At 42.1% G+C, this 22,819-nt stretch overlaps 2 protein-coding genes across 3 annotated transcripts in view; one reads left to right on the forward strand and one right to left on the reverse strand.

Annotated features, from left to right (window-relative positions):
• The window catches only part of ktn1 (kinectin 1), a 223,205-nt gene extending 210,677 nt beyond the window's left edge, over positions 1-12,528 (reverse strand). Inside the window, exon 1 of one of the 2 annotated variants that reach the window (XM_069916952.1) lies at positions 12,399-12,528. The gene's annotated coding sequence lies outside the window, so the exon portion shown is untranslated. The remainder of the gene's footprint in view (positions 1-12,398) is intronic. The other variant, XM_069916953.1, reaches the window with a different exon arrangement.
• The window catches only part of atg14 (autophagy related 14), a 28,759-nt gene continuing 18,377 nt past the window's right edge, over positions 12,438-22,819 (forward strand). Inside the window, exons 1-6 of the mRNA XM_069916975.1 lie at positions 12,438-12,856; positions 15,054-15,116; positions 15,464-15,506; positions 17,924-18,005; positions 19,799-20,036; positions 22,029-22,258. Coding sequence (XP_069773076.1) covers positions 12,657-12,856; positions 15,054-15,116; positions 15,464-15,506; positions 17,924-18,005; positions 19,799-20,036; positions 22,029-22,258 — 856 coding nt within the window. The 5' untranslated portion in view covers positions 12,438-12,656. The remainder of the gene's footprint in view (positions 12,857-15,053; positions 15,117-15,463; positions 15,507-17,923; positions 18,006-19,798; positions 20,037-22,028; positions 22,259-22,819) is intronic.

A 22,819-nucleotide genomic window follows, 5' to 3' on the forward strand; every position in this document is an offset into this window, starting at 1 on the left:
AAATGGAGTATGTTGATGATAATGGTTGAGCATTGAGAGAAACGTACATGTTCTGCCATCGCATAGTCTGTAGCTGGCAAATTGAGAAAGTTCTCCTGCCAGTTGAAGGTATATGTGGAAGGGTACCTTCTGACACTTGAGTATTGTTTTAGGCAGCTGGTTCCTTCCACATATATTTGGACATACGGTATTTGACCACAGTAACTTACGATCCTTGACTACTCTGAATCAGGTTACCTTGGTAGCTTGTGCCAAATTATTCTTGCTAAGTGCAAAGGTCAGTTGGTAGATGACTCAGTCAGATTCGGTACACCTTGCCACAAGAGATACCATCTGGCATCTATTCGGAAAACCAGCTGGGAACATGGGGCAGACTATGAATAAGAGGAGTGCAAACAATGTGTCACATCAATCCTAACCATGGTAAACAATACCGTATCCTGTCAGCCGTATTAACTAAGAAACTAGGAAATAAAACATGGCCAGCAGGAGGGACGTGAAATACTGGTACAATTGCCAATGCTAAACAACGACTGTGGCAAAAAGATACCTCAAAGAAATGGAAAAATAGAATTAGAGAATGGAAGGAGGAGGCTCACAAAAAGTGGGATGAGGAAATGAATAAGAATTGGAGAGTTAACGCAAGTAGAAGAAGCACAGCAGTTAGCACTCAAAATGGACAACATAAGACATGGCAGGTATTGCAGTCGGAGTGCATCGAGCATGATAAGCAACAAAAGAAGTGAGGTAATGAGCATAAAAACAAGTGCTTAAGGACCAATAAGGTAACAAAGAACCAAAATGATCTTTAGGAAAACTCTGTCGGGCATAGGTACCCAATTTAACCATGACGATGAGGAAGAGGAGTCACTAGACTCCCAGAGGACAGCCTCTCCACCATATGCGCCTTCCCACCCCCAACACCCAAACCGTCCCATCCAAAGATAGGTCCTAAACCCCCCTGCTCCAATCTCATATGCTTCAGGCAAAGAAAGAGATGAGGATTATGTGGGGGTTGAAACAGTGAGAACCAATTTAAAGAAAGACCCTAACAAGACACACAGGCTCCTACCAAACAGAAAAGTCCCCATCCAAAGGGCAGGCCGTGGGAATCAGCCCGACGCTGTGGAACTGCATAACCCCCTGGAAGCCACAAGAAATGATCCTCATTTCACAAAACGCTCCCAACAGAAAGACGGACCTAGTGAAATTTGTTAATTACATATGGTCCACAATGGCCATGAATGCAGCACGACCCTGCAATCTTTTCTCCCTCATATATGGAATATTAGACATTGAGGAGACTAAAAAGTGGAAAAGTTGGGGAGCTGCGCCCATCATAACCTTCAATACACTAGCACAAAAACATAATACCAAACCGGGTCAAGTTAACTGTGTACTTCATGGGCTTAGGGATTCCCTGAAGCACCCTATCGATATAGGCAAAGTATGAGCATGCAAACCACTACCTAAAGAATCTGCCCCTGATTTTAAGGAAAGGTTCACTGCAACTTACTGAACAAAAGCTGGCAATCAGACCTGCAACAATGGGGGAACCTCGCCACAAATTAATGCCATACTAATGCAGACCCTACCTGATAAAACGGCCTCATTAATAAAAGCCAATTTTGACTGGGCAGATAATACCAGAGAGCAACAGCAAAATTCAGTACTTGATTTCTGGCCCAACGGCAAAGAATATGAGGCTCCTGCCACACCAAAGCTCAAATATGAATTTCCCTTTCGCCCGCAAGAAACCGACCCTGATAGCCTAGATGCAAGCACCAACCTAGACAACACTACTGCCAGCAGCTGTCAGAAACTATTTCAGAGGGTTCGACAACCTGCACATAAACGACAGGACTGGAAACCCCCCCATGCCTACAAGGTACAGAAACGACCAGGCTCCAGTATAATGGACCACCCGATATTTATCCCAGATCCAACCTCTATAAGCCTTCAATTACCTGTTTCAGATATGGAGGAAAGGACACCAGTAGAGGTAATGCCCCACTCCACCGGAGCTTACAAGTATCCCGGAGGGTAGACAGGCTCCCTTTACCTCTCACAACCCTTTCAGGCAATGACTAGAGCCTGGCATGTCCTCCCCAATGTGTCCCTTAGTAACAAAGGGGGACAACGAACCAATTGTACAAATGAATGTCCAGGGTTTCCCCGACCCATTCCTAATCGATAAGGAAGCAACACTCTCCACTCTGGACCATGAAATAATTCAACAACACTGCTTCCCTGTTTCAGAAAAAAGTCTGCCTTTAAGGACTGGAAAGCAAAACGAAACACTATCGTTCTACTGACTCCCTCACTGTTACATACAGCAACACAAAACATTGCTTTCCCTTCTCTATCACCCATAGGCTGGGATGCAACCTCGCAGGGAGAGACTTATTGATGGGAATGGGACTTGAAATTGTGTGTTCAGATCAAAGAGTCCATGTAAATGAACACGTTAAACAGCGAATGATGGCCTTACACTTGCGGACGCCACAATGGTGGTCGGTGGACTTTGCACAAACGCCCCTTTTTAACAATGTCACCAACCCCATACCACACTCTATATGGTCCATTGGGAGCAGATACACAACAGGAAGATCATTTTGCCAAGATTGAGGGTACCCAGGTTCAAGTTCACATTCTGAGAAAAATTATCGACCGCCGAGGAGGCATTATTAGTTGAGGTACCTAATCACCTTGGGCAACAATCAGGCTTAGTCCACCCTCGCATTGCACTGAAAGTAAATGAGGGACACAGAGCTAAGGAGCTGGGGTTCCTCACACAAAGTCTCACAACTAATGCTAACGTGAACTCACGTGAACCCCAGAACCTAGCGCGAGGGACTGTAGATCTATGGCCTCAAACATTGCAAGTCAAAGGGACTATAAATTGACGTCGAGTACCCTCGACCAACGAAATCTCAAAGCAACTATCATCAGCAGGTGGGGGAAACTAACTATACACCCATTAAAAGGTGCTCTGTAAACCCTTAGTGAAGCTACCATCCATTTAACAATATCCACTTAAGTCCGAGGCGGCAGAAGGAATAAGATCACTCGTTAACTCCCTATTAGTTCAAGGCATCCTTCTCCCTTGCCAATCACCATGCAATACTCCTATATTCCCGGTGCCAAAGACAGGGAGATCCGAGTGGCATCTAGCACAGGACCTATGGGCAATAAATGACATTGTGCACCTCTGTACCTGATTGTTCCCAACCCAGCAACAATACTGAACATGGTACCCTCAGATGCCAGTATCTTTACAGTAGTAGACTTTTAGCATGCCTTTTTTGCTATCCCTCTGCACTAAGACAGCCAGTACCTCTTTGCCTTCTCCTATGAGGGTCAACAGTACACATGAACCCACTTACTGCAGGGATTCGTGCATTCACTAACGTTATTTTCACAAGTTTTACAGGGACAACTCGCAGAACTTCCTCTTTCTTATTTTTATTTTTTTTATTTTTCACACTATGAACACAAACATTTCCCTCTTGAATATACACTGTCATTTTCTCCCCTTTTCCCCCCTCCCTTCCCTCCCTCCTTCACCCCCCCTCTCCACCCACTCAACGTTCAACATATATGATACATTAAACCCATTAAACAATGTCCTCGCACAATGAAAATAAACAAGAAATTTGTGTCATCTACCTTTACATACAGGGTCAGTTAATTTCGTCTTCTTCTCCTTCTGTCATTTTAGGTGGTAGAGGTCCGCGGTAGGACTTCTCTGTTGTGTTCTCAGAACTTCCTCTTTCAAGGAACTCAACTATCATTCAGTATGTCGATGACTTACTTTTGGAGAGCACAGGAGAGGAACAGAACAGAGAAGACACTTTCGCCCTGCTGCAAGCATTGCACAACTGGAGATATGTAAGCCCAGAAAGGAAGGTGACCAGGGGACAAAGAGAGGTAAAATCCTCGGCATCAAACTAAGTACTAAAGAAAGACAACTCACTCCAAGTCGCCTTCAACCCATTACCCAGTTTCCGCAACCACAAACACCAAAACAAATGTGGGCATTTTTGGAACTTAGTAACTTTTGCAGGCAATGGATCCCTGACATTGTCTTATATACCAAACTTCTATCTCCCCTCCCTTCTGCAAATGTCCCATGCACATTGACCCTGACAACAGAGCAAGTGGTTTCCTTTCAAGCAATGAAAATATCCCTAGCCTCTGCACTGGCTGTGGGACGCCCACTGTATTTCAGCTGTTTGTCACCTTGAAGGAGGAGTTTGCGACAGCAGTTCTGACACAGTATCGTGGGGATGTGCAGAGACTGGTGCATACTTTTCAGTTAGAATGGACCCAGTAGCTCAGGGGCTCCCTTCATGCATTCAGATTCTTCCTGCCTTGCATACCATTGTTACGGCAGCAGCTAATACCACACTCCATCAGCCAGTTAAAATAGACACACAGCGTTCCGTTGCTTCACTCCTAACATCCCAACAGTGCCTTACACTGGCAAGACCTAGCCACTATGAGATTTCATTCCTGTCAAACCCCTACCTGACTTTTCACAACCCATCTGCTTTCCTCAGCCATCTCCCAACGGAACTGGACAACCCTGAACATGATTGCCTCCACAGGAATAAACCTCACCGGAACAAGATCAGATTTAAAGGACAAACCAATACTAGGAACAGAGACTTGGTTTGTGGATGGCAACGAACTCGGTTACAAAAAAAAGGATATGCCATAACTAAGGGAACAGCAAAGATAATTGAAGTGGTGTGGCGGCGTACATCTCTGTAAATGAACCGGCCCCGTTTGTACCATTGCGCTGGCAGGGCAGCTGCAGAAGATGGCGTCATTGGGGCTTGCTCATTGCCTCATGGCTTAGGCCTCAGCTCATGCCCTGGGCAACGTGATGACATCACCGCTGTGCGGGGCAGAACTCCCATTGGCCTTAAAGGGATGCACGCGAAATTCAAATAAACAGTGGTACTGGAAACCCACTGAGTTCAGTGGTGTGTTTTCTGTGTTGTAGCAGTCGCTATAGCAGCAGTTTTCCAAGCACACACCTCTGCCCAGCAGGCAGACCTATTCGCCCTGACACGAGCCTGCATCCTCTCGTAGGACCAGTCTTTGAATGTATATATGGACTCCCGATAAGCCTTTAGGATGGTGCATGATTTTTGGGGCTCTGTGGCAGCACAGGGGATACCTCATATTGGCAGGAACCCCAATTAAAAATTCCCTTTTTGTTCAGAACTTGATACACACCATTTCCCTCCCCAATTCCCTGGCTGTCATTAAATGTGACATCCATACTAGCGGTACAGACCCTGTCACCCTGGGAAATGCTTTTGTGGACAAAACAGCAAAAGATGCAGCCTGAGGATGGCACCTCCTCATTCCCACAGAGGACAATAACCAACTGGTGAATAGACCAGCTATGCCAGACATAAAAGACATTATTAAAATGCAGGGGGAACGCTTCTACAGAACATGATGAATGGAAATTAGAGGGGTACACAATCGATGGTGCCACGGGTCTTTGGCTCACTCCTTTTGGACAAGTTTGTGTACTTGATACCTTCTTACCATTGCTCCTAATGTATATACGCTCATTAACACACTCTGTAAAGGAGGCAATGGTAAAGATGGCTAAACAAACCAGGTGGCACCATAGGTTTCACCCAGGAAGCTCTAAGATTGGTATCAGAATGTGAAATATGTAAGCAAAATAATCCTGGCAGAGCACTGCGGTGTCCAAAAGGAGTTATTCCAATGCCGCAATGACCTTTTGATACTATACAAATAGATTTTAATGAACTACCTAGTGTTATAAGTATTGCTTGATAATAATTGATCTTTTCAGTAGATGGATAGAAGCCATACCAACCACAAATGCTACAGTAGAAACGACAGTGGGAATCCTACTGCAAGAAATAATCCGCAGGCTCGGACTCCCAACTACCATCAGTTCTGACAACAGACCACACTTCATAGCTAAAATTAACAAGGAGGTATGTAATCACTTTAGAATAAAACAACAGTTTCACTGTGTTCACCGTCCTCAAGCAAAGGTGACTGAGGAGAAGGGGTTGAAATGGGTCAAAGTCCTGCTGCTAGCCTAGCACTATTCAAGATGAGGATGATCCCACACACCACCACTGGCCTGACTCCAGTGGAGACCAACTATGGTCACCCCCCTGCACTCCCCATAAGGGGGGGGGGGTGCAGAAATTAGTGTGCAGGTGACCCTTGACCTTTATGTCTTAAATGAGAAGATGATAGAATATGTAAAAAAAAACTAACCCACATGCTGTCAGCTCTACATTCACAGGTTGTCACAACCCAGAAGATGGCATCCAAAGGACAGGGTGACACCACCATCCAACCAGGGGATTTCATGCTTGTTCAAAACTGGGATTGTAAGAAGCTGAGGCCACGATGGAAAGGACCAGCCCAAGTACTTCTCTCCACACCAACCACACTAAAAATCGAGGGAAATCCCAGGTGAATCCATCACACAGACTGCAAAAGGATCGGTACAACTGCAGAAAAAAAGAAAGCTATTCCCACAGGACATTGATTCAACTGAGAACTTCCCATGTACCTCTTTTATATTATGCTCCTGATCTTAGGATGGCTCCCCAACTTTTGGGGAGGACCAGGGATTTTTCATGGGCATCCCAGTCCAGGCAATGCTGCCACCCCCCTTCCAACAACCCCCATCCAATCCGTGGCAGAGAACTCAGACAAGAATATCTTCCTTTCACTATGCTTCCCCTACGCTAAGATCCCCCATAGTAACCACTGCTGGGTGTGCACTGAAATCCCACCTCATGGCAGTAGCATGATCCCCATTTCAGTTGTTCCCTTTAGAAAGCGAATTGCATTCTGCATGGACTATATCTAACTACACCTGGAAAAGTTCGACCCCAAACTGCCAGGGAACTAGGGATGACTGTTTTGAGGGAAGGTACCTCGATGGTACCTCCGATCCTTCTTAAGTAACACTCTTGACAAGATAAGACCTACCCATTGGCCCAACACGCAAGTGCCCGAGCCACACCGAGATGGGTCTATTGATCTTGTCAGTGTCTTTCTTCCTGTCAAAATTATAGAAACAATCTTTTTGGGCAATAGCAGTTACACAAACAACTCCATGGCCACAAAAGTATTGTCCAGACCAGTAAACAGCACACGAGCCTATACTTGGCTCCCCGTTGGAACTGCCCACAGGACAGAAACTCATCCGGCCACCAGCCATGGACTGGCTGCTGCTATTTGGCCTACATGGACCCCACCTCAGGTTCCTACCCCAGCTACAAAGCCACCCCCATATAAATAGGCAATTCTGGGACATCACAGAGAGAGAAAGGTTTTAGATGATTGCCTTCCCTGCATGTGGAACAGCCAGAAACTCGCGGGAAATTATCAATCTAGCAGCAGCCCTTGGACAGGTAGCAAACTCGACCGCTCTGTCCCTGACACACACCCAGAGCCAAATATCTGCCATTACCACTGAAATGATTGCTATAAGACATAAGGTAATATTGGTAGAGAAAGGTGGGACCTGTGCACTCATTGGGAAAGAATGCTGCACTTCCATGCCCAACGAGTCCTCTAACATTACCAACCTTTCACAATACATCACCCAAGAGATAGGCAAGATAGAGAAATCTGGGGTAAGCCTAGGAATGGGGGAAGTTAGGGAAGTTCTGGATGGTGGCCCTTCAATGTACTAGGGAACTTTTGGGGAGCAAGTTTACATTATGAATGCATCATATTATTGGGTGATTCTTGTCACCCTTCTGCTTAATCTGATGTGTGAGGTCGGATGACTTAAATAAAATAATTTAGTTAGTTATCGTAATCATGATAAACGGGGGAATGTAGAAATGTAGAAAGTTGTGTCTATAAGATAGCAAAACAATTGTTTATAAGAAAACCAGCACAAGTTTTACTCAGTGAGAAGCTTCCAGAGAACATATAAGTTTTCAGCGAACAAATCTCCCAGATAGGAATCCATTCTCACCTCTTCTACAGAACCCCCAGGCTCCAGATATCCTGATGCATGCCTGCTCTCACAATAGCTAACTGACTGCTGTGTCAACGAGCTGTCAAAAGGCAGTCCATTCATAAATCCGGTTCCTGCCCAAAAGCAGCTGATTGAGTTACTACCTGTCAGAAGCAATGTGGACTGACGAAGGAAGCATCCATCCAGCAACACTGATGGCGCTAATCAATCCCTGGTTAACATTGTTTCAATCCCTGGTTAACATTGTTCAGCTCAGAAGTTTTGGCCACCTTGATTGTTAACTTTAATAATTTAAGATTAGAATGAAACTAGCAATTTACATATCTTAATGGAAAACCAGAAATCAGGCAGAGAATGGATATTGGTGTGTACTGAGAGCAAATCTTCCAGACTTCTGTTGATTTTTGTATACAAGAATGTCTCTTAATTATGACTTGTACATAAGAATATTTGCCTTATATGTCTTTTCCCGGGTGAGGACCTCATCCAGCTCTAGCCTTAGGGGCTGTTGAGGGAGCTGGAGCAAGGCGGATTCTTGGACTGAGCGGTTGGCAATGAAAAGAGATTGGAAGTGTTCTGACCATCGGTTAAGGATGGAGATCTTGTCGCTGAGGAGGACTTTGCCGTCTGAGCTGCGCAGCGGGCTTTGGACTTGGGGTGAGGGGCCATACACAGCCTTTAGAGCCTCGTAAAAACCCCTGAAGTCGCCAATGTCCGCGCTGAGCTGGGTTCGTTTGGCGAGGCTAGTCCACCACTCATTTTGGAAGTCCCGGAGTTTGCGCTGAAGATGGCTGCATGCTCGACGGAAGGCTTGTTTCTTTTTTGGCCAGGACGGCTTTGCAAGGTGAGCCTGGCGGGCAGCTCGCTTCTTTGCCAGCAGCTCCTGGATTTCCTGGTTACTTTCGTCGAACCAGTCCTTGTTTTTCCTGGAGGAGAAGCCCAGTACCTCTTCAGTGGATTGCAGTATGGTAGTCTTCAGCTGATCCCAGAGGGTTTCAGGGGATGAGTACGTGAGGCGGATTGCATCCTCGAGCTTTGCTTTGAGGTTTGCCTGAAAGTTTCCTCTCACTTCGTCTGACTGCAGGTTTCCAATATTGAACCTCTTTCTGGGGGCTTTACTGTTCCTGGACTTTGGCTTGAAGTGAAGGTTGAGCTTGCAGCGAACCAGTGTGGCATTCCGCACTGAAACAACTGAAAAGTGGCAAAGCAGCAGGTATGGATGGAATCCCCCCCAGAGGTCTGGAAGGCTGGCGGCAAAACTCTGCATGCCAAACTGCAGGAGTTTTTCAAGCTCTGCTGGGACCAAGGAAAGCTGCCTCAGGTCCTTCGTGATGCCATTATCATCACCCTGTACAAAAACAAAGGCGAGAAATCAGACTGGTCAAACTACAGGGGAATCACGCTACTCGCCATTGCAGGCAAAATCTTCGCTAGGATTCTCCTAAATACAATAATACCTAGTGTCGCCGAGAATGTTCTCCCAGAATCACAGTGCGGCTTTCGCACAAACAGAGGAACTACTGACATGGTCTTTGCCCGCAGACAGCTCCAAGAAAAGTGCAGAGAACAAAACAAAGGACTCTACATCACCTTTGTTGACCTCACCAAAGCCTTCGACACCGTGAGCAGGAAAGGGCTTTGGCAAATACTAGAGCGCCTCGGATGCCCCCCAAAGTTCCTCAACATGGTTATCCAACTGCACGAAAACCAACAAGGTCGGGTCAGATACAGCAATGAGCTCTCTGAACCCTTCTCCATTAACAATGGCGTGAAGCAAGGCTGCGTTCTCGCACCAACCCTCTTTTCAATCTTCTTCAACATGATGCTGAAACAAGCCATGAAAGACCTCAACAATGAAGACGCTGTTTACATCCGGTTCCGCACGTATGGCAGTCTCTTCAATCTGAGGCGCCTGCAAGCTCACACCAAGACACAAGAGCAACTTGTCCGTGAACTACTCTTTGCAGATGATGCCGCTTTAGTTGCCCATTCAGAGCCAGCTCTTCAGCGCTTGACGTCCTGTTTTGCGGAAACTGCCAAAATGTTTGGCCTGGAAGTCAGCCTGAAGAAAACTGAGGTCCTCCATCAGCCAGCTCCCCACCATGACTACCAGCCCCCCAACATCTCCATCGGGCACACAAAACTCAAAACGGTCAACCAGTTTATCTATCTCGGCTGCACCATTTCATCGGATGCAAGGATCGACAACGAGATAGACAACAGACTCACCAAGGCAAATAGCGCCTTTGGAAGACTACACAAAAGAGTCTGGAAAAACAACCAACTGAAAAACCTCACAAAGATTAGCGTATACAGAGCCGTTGTCATACCCACTCTCCTGTTCGGCTCCGAATCATGGGTCCTCTACCTGCATCACCTACGGCTCCTAGAACGCTTCCACCAGCATTGTCTCCGCTCCATCCTCAACATTCATTGGAGCGACTTCATCCCTAACATCGAAGTACTCGAAATGACAGAGGCCGACAGCATCGAATCCATGTTGCTGAAGATCCAACTGCGCTGGGTAGGTCACGTCTCCAGAATGGAGGACCATCGCCTTCCCAAGATCGTGTTATATGGCCATTGAGACAGAGGTGCACCAAAGAAGAGGTACAAGGACTGCCTAAAGAAATCTCTTGGTGCCTGCCACATTGACCACCGCCAGTGGGCTGATATCGCCTCAACCCGTGCATCTTAGCGCCTTACAGTTCGGCGGGCAGCAACCTCCTTTGAAGAAGACCGCAGAGCCCACCTCACTGACAAAAGACAAAGGAGGAAAAACCCAACACCCAACCCCAACCAACCAATTTTCCCTTGCAACCGCTGCAACCGTGTCTGCCTGTCCCACATCGGACTTATCAGCCAAAAATGAGCCTGCAGCTGACGTGGACATTACCCCTCCATAATTCTTCGTCCACAAAGCCAAGCCAAAGAGAAGAAAGAGACATAAGAATAAATGATTGACAACAAATCATTTCTCTATCTTTAGGAAGAGAATATGCAAAATTTAAAACATAAGTTGTAACAATACTTTCAAAGAAATGACATCCAATTTGTATGCAGGAAAATGACTTAAATATTGTACCCTCTGACTGTTCTTTGAATGAGAGTAAACAATCTTAGTGAGGTGACCTTGTCTATCCAAAACTAACAACTGCTCATTCCTGCTAGTGTAATTTGAATAAACTCTGTTTGCATTGTTCTGTGTGCTTGGTTGTACTTTTTGTACCTAAACAGGAGTGCAGCAAACACAGATGTTAATGTCATCTGGCTGGAGCGGGCCCAGATGGAAAATCAGGTGTTGCTTTCCAATTTTCAGTGGTTTTGGTGGGATAGTAATATAAGGCCATGTATAGACATCCTCACTTACCACCCCACCAGCCTCCCCATCCAACACATTATCCTCCAAAATTTCTGGCACTTACAACAGGATCCCACCAACAAACACATTTTACCTTCTCAGCCTTCCATAGGGATCACTTCCTCTGTGACACCCTTGTCCACTCATCCCTCCCCACCAATCGCCCCCTCAGGCACCTTTCCCTGTGGCCACAGGAGGTGCCATACTTGTTCCCATACCTCTTCCCTCACCATGGTCTGTAACTCCAAACAGGCTTTTCAAATAAAGCAGGACTAATTTACTGCATCTGGCTCTCCCTTTGTGGCCTTCTTTACTTTGGAGGGCGCAGATTGGGAGATCACTTTGCTGAGCACCTTCTCTCTGACTGCACCAATGACATCGACCTCCCAGTAGCCGACCATTTCAGTCTGTGTAACACTCCCATACACACATGGCCTTATGTACTATCCTACCAAGACCACCCGCAATTTAGAGGAACATCACCTGATTTTCCATCTGGGCACTCTGGAGCAAGATGACATTAACATCGACCTTTCCGGTTTCTGCTAACCTGCTCTCCTCTTTCCCTCCTCTTCTTCCAGTTCTCCTTCCTCCCTCCCTTCACCTAGCCATCCCTCCTCCCTGTGATCACTGTTGTCCCCTCCCTCCTGTCGTGTTGGGTTCAGACATGTGAGCCTGGAGTCGCTTTATTTTACCCTACACATCGTGAATATCAACATGTTCCCTGCTAGTCCGGAATCTCTCGCTCCAAGATGCGGAAGACGCGCTCCGTGACGTCATTAGCCTGCCCGATGTCCCACACCTCCCTTCCCCTCCTATCAACTCCTGCCTTTGCCAACGCACCTCCCCACCTTTTTGTTCAGACGCCGACTGACATTTTTCTATATTTTTACCTTTGCTATATAATATAAAGGGCACGGTTTGACCTGCTGAGTTTCTCCAGCATTGTGTTTTTTTTTACTTCAACCACGGTGTCTCGAGATTTTCATGTTTTATTTCTCAGTTACATGAGGGTAATTTAACCTGTGTTTAACGTGTGTAGAGCGATGTCCTGGGTCTGTGTTCGCTTTCAACAAAAGCTGTCCTTGGTCCGTTCAGCGTCGAGAACTTACAGGTAACTCCTTGCGTGGCCACCATCTCCGGCCCACGTTCTCAATCTCCTGCCTCGCTCGTCAACTCCGACGGTCATTGGTGGACGCTCTCTTGGGGTTGCACGTGACCGCAAGCAGCTGTACCCACAATACCCCACAGTAAAACAAAACCACGTGACATGACCGGAGCATGGCGTCTCCCTTGGAGGCTGCCGTTGGAGCCGGAGCTTTGCGCGATCAACTGCCGATTGATTCAGTGGATGATGCCGAGGGATTGTACGTGGCCGTGGAGCGCTGTCCGCTTTGCAACACGGCCAGGCGACGCCTCACCTGTGCTAAATGTATCCTGGCCGGGGATTTCGTTTACTTCGACAACCGAAACTCCGAGAGGTAGTGTTTACCAAAAATCAAAATGAGACCGTTGTTGCATTAACGAGAAGCGGGGGATTACAGGCCGCACGCAGGTCTTCTGACAACTTTGATCAAAGTTGAGGGAGAAAGACCCTGGTGAACAGTGCATTCCAGCAGATATTTAATACTTCAGTAATACGCTGCACCTTTCTCCTCTTTCTTCAATAGCCTGGTTGAAGAAATAGTATTAGTGTTTCTGCTCTAATCACTTGCATAAAATCCCAAATTCAAAATTGGGATTCGACATCTATTGCTGGAGGAAAAAAGTCAGGGGAATATGATCGAAAGCTCTGAGTTAGTGTGATTTTAATATATAATTGTTGCAGTTTTTAAGATCATGAAACTGAAATGTGTACTTTTCACAACTTCAAAAGCACACCTTGGTATCGTAAAAGAAAGGAAAGCTGAATCACAGTTTAACAATGATACTCTCAACTTAATGCTTCTGTGAAGTTATTTGTTGTTTATCATCAAAAGTATCTGGCAGATTGTTATAATTTCAGAATTTGGTTACTTACATTATAATTGCTTTGCACATAAAATTGTATTGAATTGCTCTAGGATTTGTTTAAGGTAAATAACCAGATTAATGCAACACAATGTTTATCTCTCTTTAACACAAAAGACAATTTGACAGATGGTTATTATTGTAGACATTGCTTTCATTCAGTTGTAGTTCATTTAACTGTTGGAAGAATTGAAGTTTGATCACATAATTAAATGCATTATCAAAGATGGCAGTTAATTGCAATACAAAAGGGATGCAGAATTGGTAAAGATATCAACTTGCACATAAAATGAAAGAGTTATATGTCCTAATCAATATTCAGTTTAAACTGTACCCCAAAATAAATATACATAAGATATGTATTTCATTTGTCAAATGATGTTTGTGTGGAATAAATTGCCTTTGGAGAATGTGACAAGTAGTAATCAATTTAAAGTGCCCTTAAAATATCAAGAGTACAAAACTGTCCGGTGGAGCAGCTTCTTCGTTATGGATAGTTTCTGAAATGCATGAAGCAGATCATGCAGGAGATGTTGGAGGCTGTGGATCCAGCACAAACACAATAGATGAAACCAGATTTGTAGAGTTGTACAGTGTAAATTAGCCACTTAGCCCAACTTGTCCGTGCTAGTCAAAATGCCTATCTAAGCTAATCTTATTTCTTTGCATTTGCGCATATCCCTCTAAACCTTTCTTATCCATGTACCTATCCTAATGCAGTTGAAGCATTGGAATTTTATACCTGCCTCTACCTCGTCCAAATGCAGCACAGTGGATGATATTCAGGTCTGGGCTGGCAATGACCATTTGTGTCATCGAAGTGCCAGGCCTTGATGATATCTAACTAGAAAAAAGCCATCTACTTCTGATGTTCATGGCATTCCCATCACTGAATTGATAATGATCAATTGGCTGGGGATTACCACTGACACACTTGGAAACATGTCATTGGGTTGAAGACCTGAAACTCTCTCCCTTACAACATTATGGGTATACCTCAAAGATTATAGTAGTTTAAAAAGACAGATCATCAATGTCTCATCAAGGACAATTAGGGAAGGATAATTAAATGTTGATCTGGAGGGCACTTCCATTTCCCCACTCTATAGAAAACCTTTCCCCATAGGACCCTTTTAATTTTTTTTCACTTTCACCTTAATCCTATGCCCTTTAGTTTTAGATTTGCCCTATCCCAGGAAAAAGACTAATTATTGAGCTTCTCTGTTACATCTCATAATTTTGTTTCCCTCTTTATAAGCTTTCTTTCTCAGGAAAATAGTCTCAAGAAGTTGTAGGCTGGTGAGCTTCACATCAATAGTAACAAAATTATTAGAAAATATTCTTTGGGATTGGATCTCCTCACTTCAGCAAAAGATGGTCTGGGGTGGGTTTGTGCAGGGAAGATCTGTCTTACAAATTTAGTTCAGTCTTTTGAGGAAATGATGATGATGATTGAGGACAGGGCAATGGCTGTTGCACACGTGGACTTTGATAAATCTTTTGACAAAATCAATGCTGTCGAGTTCATGGGTGTTTTCATCAATGATTTGTTGGACAATAATGAAAGATTTGTGACAAGTTGCCTTTAAAAATAAGTTTGCATACTTAATTGAAAAATTAATGATTTGTCATTAATAGATTTAAAACTAAGGTTTCTATTTCCCACAGATACGCTGACAAGATGGAACGGTTAAAGCTCTTCAGGAATGAGAAGGAACAATACCAGCATCAGTAAGAACTGACGTCGCCATTTTGTTTTGAAATGATAATCTTCATTTTACTTTAGCCCAGTGGTTTTCAAACTTTTTCTTTCCACTAACATACCACTTTAAGTAATCCCTATGCCATTGGTACCCTATGATTAGTAAGGGAGTACTTAAGGTGGGATGTGAGTGAGGGATGGTGGGGGGGGAAGGTTGAGAATCTCTGCTCTGAACCCAATTGTTACTGAAATATTTTGGTTGAGGAAAAATTGTCATTGGTCCATTTCCTTTGGAGTTAGGAAATATAACGAGTCAATTAGGTACGATTAAAACAGTGGTTTTCAAACTATTTCTTTCCACTCACATTTATTTCAGAGTTATTAAAGCTGTTGAAGGGAAATGGAAGAGTGATCAATTGGTAAGTTTATTATACAATGTATTCTGCAAATATTTCTGAGCTGGCAATTTGTGTGTTCATTGTGCTGAGTGAAGGTTCAATTTCACCTCTAGAATCAAAAGAATTTATGTGCAGCATTTAATAATTTGTATTTATGGTGCACCCTACTGACATATTATCACCCTCAATCAAAATTTAAACATGTTGAAATTTTATGCTATTGACATTATTTGACATGAGCATATTTTGAATGTTATTCATTATGTTTCAGCCATGCTGGATGAATACTTTAGGATGGCATAGGCTACTAAGTAGAGGATTTTTTTTAAAAGTGCAAACATTGGACCAGCGTTGAACAGCTCCTTTTCTGACCTGAAGATAAAGGGAAGGACTTTGACAGAGGATGTTATAAATGCAATGTCCTGAGGTTGTGTTAATAGACACTTGGCTATTTCACTATGCTTTATAATTGAGCTCCTCAAGACCTCTCTGCAGTACTTTACATATTTTGCACTGCACAATTTTTTTCATTAGTCTTGCATTTTGTGAACCATGATAATATTGGTGTCTATAAAGCAGACTATATTCCCATGGTGTTCTTCAATGTTGATGATTTATTTTTTGATTCTCAGAGACATAGTATGTCGCTAAATGATAATTCCATATCCTTGGAATTCCTATGTTGTGTTCCAACATACTTAAGCTATCTTCCTGATATTAATACCTTTATGGCCATCTAATCTTCTTGCTTCTCAAGACCAGTATACCACCATTACAGAGGCTGCTATCTCTTCCTACCATTTAACAGCATAATATTTCCAGACCATCAAATTTTGCTCACTCTGTTCTATGGCCAATATGCCTCTGTCAAAATACTTGAAAAGCAAACATTGCTGAATAGCCGGTTGCCAACCTTTTTGTTCGGGTGCCTGCCTACATTTTGCTCATACCTTGATGAAGGGCTCAAGCCCAAAACATTGGTTATGTATCTTTTTCTTTGTAATATAAAGTACACTGTTTGGCCTGCTGAGTTACCACAGCTTTGTTTTTTTTTTAACTTCAATCACAGTGTCTGCAGATTTTGTGTTTTACTTCGTTATTATCTGTGCTTTAAAATTGCATTACTCCAATATCTGAAATTCAAGTGAATTTGAAGAAACTTGACCAATTGTACCATTTATTTTAAAGGGACCATATGTAAAACTTGACTTATAAAGTGCATTATTCATTTCCTCAACTTTTTGCATGTTGCATTTCAGAAGCAGTAGAAAAGAGTAAGGAAGCTTTATTTTTTTAATATATTTTTTTTATTTTTCACACTATAAACCATATTGACCAAGATACATACAGACATTTTTTCTCTTGAATATATAGTGTCATTTTCTCCCCCTTTTTTCCCCCCTCCCTTCCCTCCCTCCCTCACCCCCCCTTCCCATTTATTTGAAGTTCAATCTATAAGATACATTAAACCCGTTAAACAATGTTGTCACTTAATAAAAATAAACAAGAAATTTTACTGAGTCAGTTCTTTTCGTTGTCTTCTCCTTCTGTCATTTTAGGTGGTGGAAGTCCATGGTAGGATTTCTCTATTGTATTTCGTGTATGGCTCCCATATTTGTTCGAATATTGTGATGTTATTGATGTGTAGAGATTAGACTAAAAGCTGAAAATGATGGAAAAATTCAGTAGGACCAGTATCTGCAGAGAGATTGAAGCAAAGTTCATGCTGGTGCTCAGTGCTAGAGAATCATCGTAATCTTTAAATCCATTTTCCATTTATCAGGATTTGATTTATTAAGAAAAATTTGTTCAATAAGTTTGTCTTGCAAACTTTGATATCTAAATAGTATTCAACATCAAACTTGTTTCACATTTCCAATGATTTAATCAGTGATATCAATTCTAAAGGAAGATATTCATGTTATACTTTAAAAATCATACATCCATAACTTTACCAAAGTACAACCGTTAAATATTTTCCACTCTGTATGTTTTTAAAAAATATATATACTTCCTACTTTTAGAGGTAGAAAACATCTTTTTAATAAAAATTTCATTCAATTTGGAGAGAACCAAAAAAATTAAATTGTTTTCACATTTCAAATACAAGTGAGCAAAAGTACAGCAGTATTTGAATTGGGCATATCAAATTATACTTTGGTTAAATTTTTGCAAGGGACTAATAAATGTTGTGCTTCACTTTATTTTGTGCTTTCCTTTGGATCAAAGGAAAAACTATTTTGCAATCTGATAGAGCTGGTGACTTTTAAAGATATAGTTTGGCCTATTATTATCAACAGTATTTAAGTAAGCAGTGAATAATTTTACATATGAAATTATGTCATATGAAATGTGAAAATCTCAGGCATAGATTATTCTTTGAATTTGCCTATATTTGCATTGGTCCTTGATATTCAAACATTCATTTTTATTTTCAGAAATGGAAGATTATGTCTTGCCAGAAAAGGATTGAACAATTGAAAGATGCAATTTGTTCAGGAAATGAGGAAGCACAAAAAGGTACAGGAGCCTATATAAAAGTAAAACAATTTAAAGAATGTTAAAGGTGCACGACAAGGGAGAAAGCACAAAAAAATCAATGTTTCATTCTGTTCTGAGCAATATGTAAATTTTTATTCTTAAAATTAGAAAGATGCCATCTCTATTGCAATGTAAAAGCTGCAAAATTTATGTGAAACAATTAGTTTTCATTTCATAGTAATGTTCACGTATTTAATTGGTATGTCTGTTTCTTAATCCGTTTGTTTTTACATTAAGGCAAATAACATTTTTTTTAAAAATGTGTAAATAACTTGTTAATTATTAATGGTTTGTGCAAAATCCAGACAATAATAAAATAATTTTTACTGCATGTAACTGTCTTTGGGTAAAGTCAATGTCATTCTAAACAGCAAATGGGCATTTAAGTTATGGTTTTTTACATCTACTAATTCAGTTAATGTGTGGTACTTAAAAAGAATTCTGTTAATTCAGTCATTTATTAAATGGGATATATCTTTGTGATGTTCATACAGCAATTATAAAATATATTCATGTCTTCTCCTTTTTCTATCCTGTGTTCTGTCATATTCCTCAGCAAAATGGTCATGGTCTAAAGACTTTTTCCTGAAATTTCCAAATGCTGCTTTGCTAAAATGCAATAGTGACATATAAATGTTAAGAAATACTTCTCTGCTTGTACTTTTATAGGGTTAGGTCCCATTAATCAACTCCCCTCCAGGCCCCCTTGATGCATTTCCCCAAAGCCTTTGGCTGTTGGAGATGGGAGAACCCCTGGGTACTCGCGAATTTGTATCAACTCAGCCCTCTTCTCCCATGACTGTCCTTACTACCTCCCAACTTAGTTCAACGCACAAAAGTCCTAGAGAAATTTAGCAAGTCTCATGGCATATATAGAAAATTAAAAGGCAGTCAATGTTTCGGGTTTGAGCCCTTCAGGAGTGCTGAAAATCAGACAAATGCCAAATTAAAAATGTGGGAGGCGAAAGCAGCAGGTGGAGGAGGCTTGCAGGTAATAGGTGGGGCAAATAGCTTGAGAGCAATGAGGATTACTTCACTCCTCACTAAGAAAGGAAGAAAACCTGATAGGCATCCACGGAAGAGGTTTTACACTGGAGCAGTTAAGTGGAGGTAAACAAGAAATCTGAAGATTCTGGCGTCCTTATTATTTGTGGGCCCACTGCTAAGACCTTTCTATCTCTCACCTCCCTCACTCTGTTTGGCCCCACATCATTTTGGCTTGAGTGCCATCTCTCTAGCTTGCAATCCCTCTTCCTCTGTAGGTAGGAGCTGTCGTGACTTGCACCATCCTTCCTCAGGGCTGATACTAAACACCAATCATCTTTTCTCTCAAGCCTTCTTGTTCTTTCTTGACCCACTTGTATTGAATGCTCCATACATGTTTCCTCATACTCCCTCTGTCTCACTCACCATTCAATCCTTTTCTTACCATTCCTCCTTTCTGCCAGCCATCTTTTTCTGAACTCTTGATTGTTTTTTCACCACAGATACAGACTGGTGTATGGTATATCCTCAGCAATTTTCAATTTTATTGAAACTTTATCAGTTATTTGCTGTTCAGTTATACATTATGAACTGATTCATGACTATGATCCATAATAATGCCACAGATGTTGCGAATTTGTATCAACTCTATCAATTTGTATCAATTTCTAACAACACTGATAGGTTATTGTCAAATATAAAGAAGGAAACTTTTCTGAACTTCCATTAACATTTTTTAAAAAGTGCTGATTGAGAATTATTTCTTTTCCCTTTATTACTAAATTCAGATACAGAATTGGTATGTAAACATCAGGAAGACAATCAAAAGCTTCAACGTCGGGCCCAAAGACATCATGAGAAAAAGGACAAGATTCAAAGGCACATTCGTAAATTGAGTGATTTAGTTGAAAAGAAAAACACAGAATTTTGGAGTCGACAGGAGCACCTAGCCTGCAACCGTTGGACGCACATCCATGAGTTAACACGTGTAATATTCCCATTACAAGAGGTGAAAACAGGGATGAGGTAAAAAAAAAGCATTAAGACCACACTTGTAGCTTTAATCTTAAAAGCATTGTAGCATCATGGTTATATGACTGGATTACAATTAACAAAAATGATACAAACCAGGGGTAATTAAGTTATTAATTCATTTCCTGCCAGTGGGATTGCCAGTAATAAATGAACTTTCTAATTGTCCTTCAGAATATGGTGAATTGCCACGATCTTGATCTGTTGTTGCCCTTGAGTGATGAATTCTATTATTCACCCTTTCCTGGTAGTTTAATTTCATGGCAGAATGGCATTGAACCTATAAGAATTTCCCTATGCCTGCTGCAGTTGTCCATTTGTGTGATAAAAGGTCACTAGTTCCAGTGATTCTATCAAATACATTTTTTTGTGTTGCAGCAGTGATTGGAGTCAGCAGATGACATTGACCATAATAGATATTTTCTGATCATCCAATTAAGATGAGAGTAATTTGTGTATATTCCTTATTTCAGCCTGGTATGTGTTGGAAAGACCTTTAGGAATTAGTAGTTTGGAAATTTACTACAGGTTGAACCTCTATTATCTGGCGCTCTATGGTCTAGCACACTTTGAATCTGCTGCCATTAGTGCAACTCCTCATAGACAGTGCAGGACTCTTACCCTGGTCCTGATCACTGGCACTGTAAAGGTTGAATCACTGGCACTGTAAAGGTTGAATCACTGGCACTGCAAAGGTTGAATCTGCTGTGATTAGGACTGGGGTTCGAGTCCTGCACTGACTGTAAAGAGTTTGTACTAAAGTCCCCATTGCTGGTGCTGTAAAGGCATTGTGCTAACCGCTACATTAACTGTGCCATCCCACAATATTATTTCCTGTTTTAAGCTCTGTTCTACCTTTGATATATTGACATAGGGGGCTTCCTTAGCAGTCAATTCCTATTTTCTGTGATCCAGCAATGGCCAGGTCCTGATGACGCCAACATTGTCAACATTGTCAGCCTCTTATTTGTATATTTGTGACTGATGATGAGTTTCTAGACAATGATGACCCTCCCCCCCCCCCCCCCACCAAGAATTATTCTCCTTTCTTCTGCTGCTGTCCTTTGTGCCCCATCCTTTTGAAGGATTTAGTACATCTGGTTAGGTCTCTTAGAAGTAGACTCAAAAATTCCAACATAGTTGATCATTAAATGGTCCTTGAAGACAGTGATTCATGGTCTTTGAATTCCAAACCAAAGAATTAAAAAACCTTCGACTTTAATTGAAAATTAGACCAATCGTTGGTACAAATACTGGATTGCTACTTTTTCATGTGAAAAATCTTTAACTGCATACATACCCTGTTTAAATACACATATACCCTGCTTTACAAAACTAGAGTGTTCCTATGGAACCTTTTGTAAGCTGAAATGGCATAAAGCAAAGAAGCAATTACCATTGATTTCTATGCTAAATAATTTTGAGTGTTCCCAGATCCAAAAAACAACCTACCAAATCATACCAAATAGCGCATTAAACCTAAAATAACACCTACATTTATTAAAAGCAGGAATGATATAAATACACAGCCTATAAAGTAGAAATTTACTTTTTTAACCTTCTAATGCACTCCAGACAGAGCACCACCACTACCCCCCACCCCCATCGCTCAGTGCTGCTGCCGCCACCTGTACCACCCTGGACGTACAAGGAACACACAAAGTTTCTTCTGTGCTCGGTAGACATGTACACTCAGTCAAGGGGGGTGAGGTGACACCATGAGTTACCCATGAATAGGAGAGAGGGGAAGAGGGTCATGTATCTATTGAGATCTCATCGTAGTTTCTGGAGAAGGAGCTGCTCGAGATGCGTGTGTAGATTCTATAACCGCTTGCTGCTTTCATAAAAGTGAAAATCCTTTCATAAAAGTAAACACAGGTTTCTTAGTTCATAAAGTGGGGTATACCTGTATCATGTTTGGTTTTCATGTAAGTAATTATTTTGGCATGAAATGTCATCTCATTAACCTTTGGTCTATACCACCAGAGATCCAGCAGATACACCATTTGAGTCAGACAATGGCATGACTTCTAGTACTGTAAGTGAGCTAGCAGAGGCAAGGAGAACCACTTATCTTTCCGGAAGATGGATCTGTGACGATAACAATGGAGAAACTAACATTGGGATTGTTGGCCGCTGGATATACCTGCCCAGCAATGGGGATTATTCTGCTTATTATAACTGGGTGGAAGAGAAGAAATCTGCACAAGGGCCAGGTGAGATTTTCATTTGTATTTTACTGTTTGTCTTTTGTGCTACCTAAGTGAACTATTTGTTGGGTTGTTGGTGTAGGGTGGTAAATTGTTTTGATTTTATGCAATATAGTATGTTTGCAAACTAAAACTGATCAACCAAAATTCCAAATACCCCACAGTTTTTTTCAGGTGAGACATGACGTCAAAATTTTTTTTTTTAAGTTGAAAAAACTTTACCCACCATGCTCAAATGGGGCTGCAGGGAATCAGTTTTACAAAGGAGACATTTGTCCACAGGTTACATACACATTGAAGAAAAGGGTAGCATTGATTATTTATTTAAAAATGTCATTTTTTTGCCATGAGTTACTGCAACTTTATGATAAATTGTATTGTGGCATTCTCAGAATTCAAAATGAATACTGCCCTCTCTCCCTGCCCCCCTGAGCCACACTCTCCCCGCTTGTCACTCCCTGTCAAATACTCTTTCAGGGTCACTGAAATTCTAATGGAGGACAATCCCTGTGCAATCTCCTACCACAGACAGGTGAGGTGAGACCTCGGGCAACTGGGCAAGAGCAG

The sequence above is a fragment of the Narcine bancroftii genome, chromosome 2, assembly GCF_036971445.1.
Source record: "Narcine bancroftii isolate sNarBan1 chromosome 2, sNarBan1.hap1, whole genome shotgun sequence".
NCBI lineage: Eukaryota > Metazoa > Chordata > Chondrichthyes > Torpediniformes > Narcinidae > Narcine > Narcine bancroftii.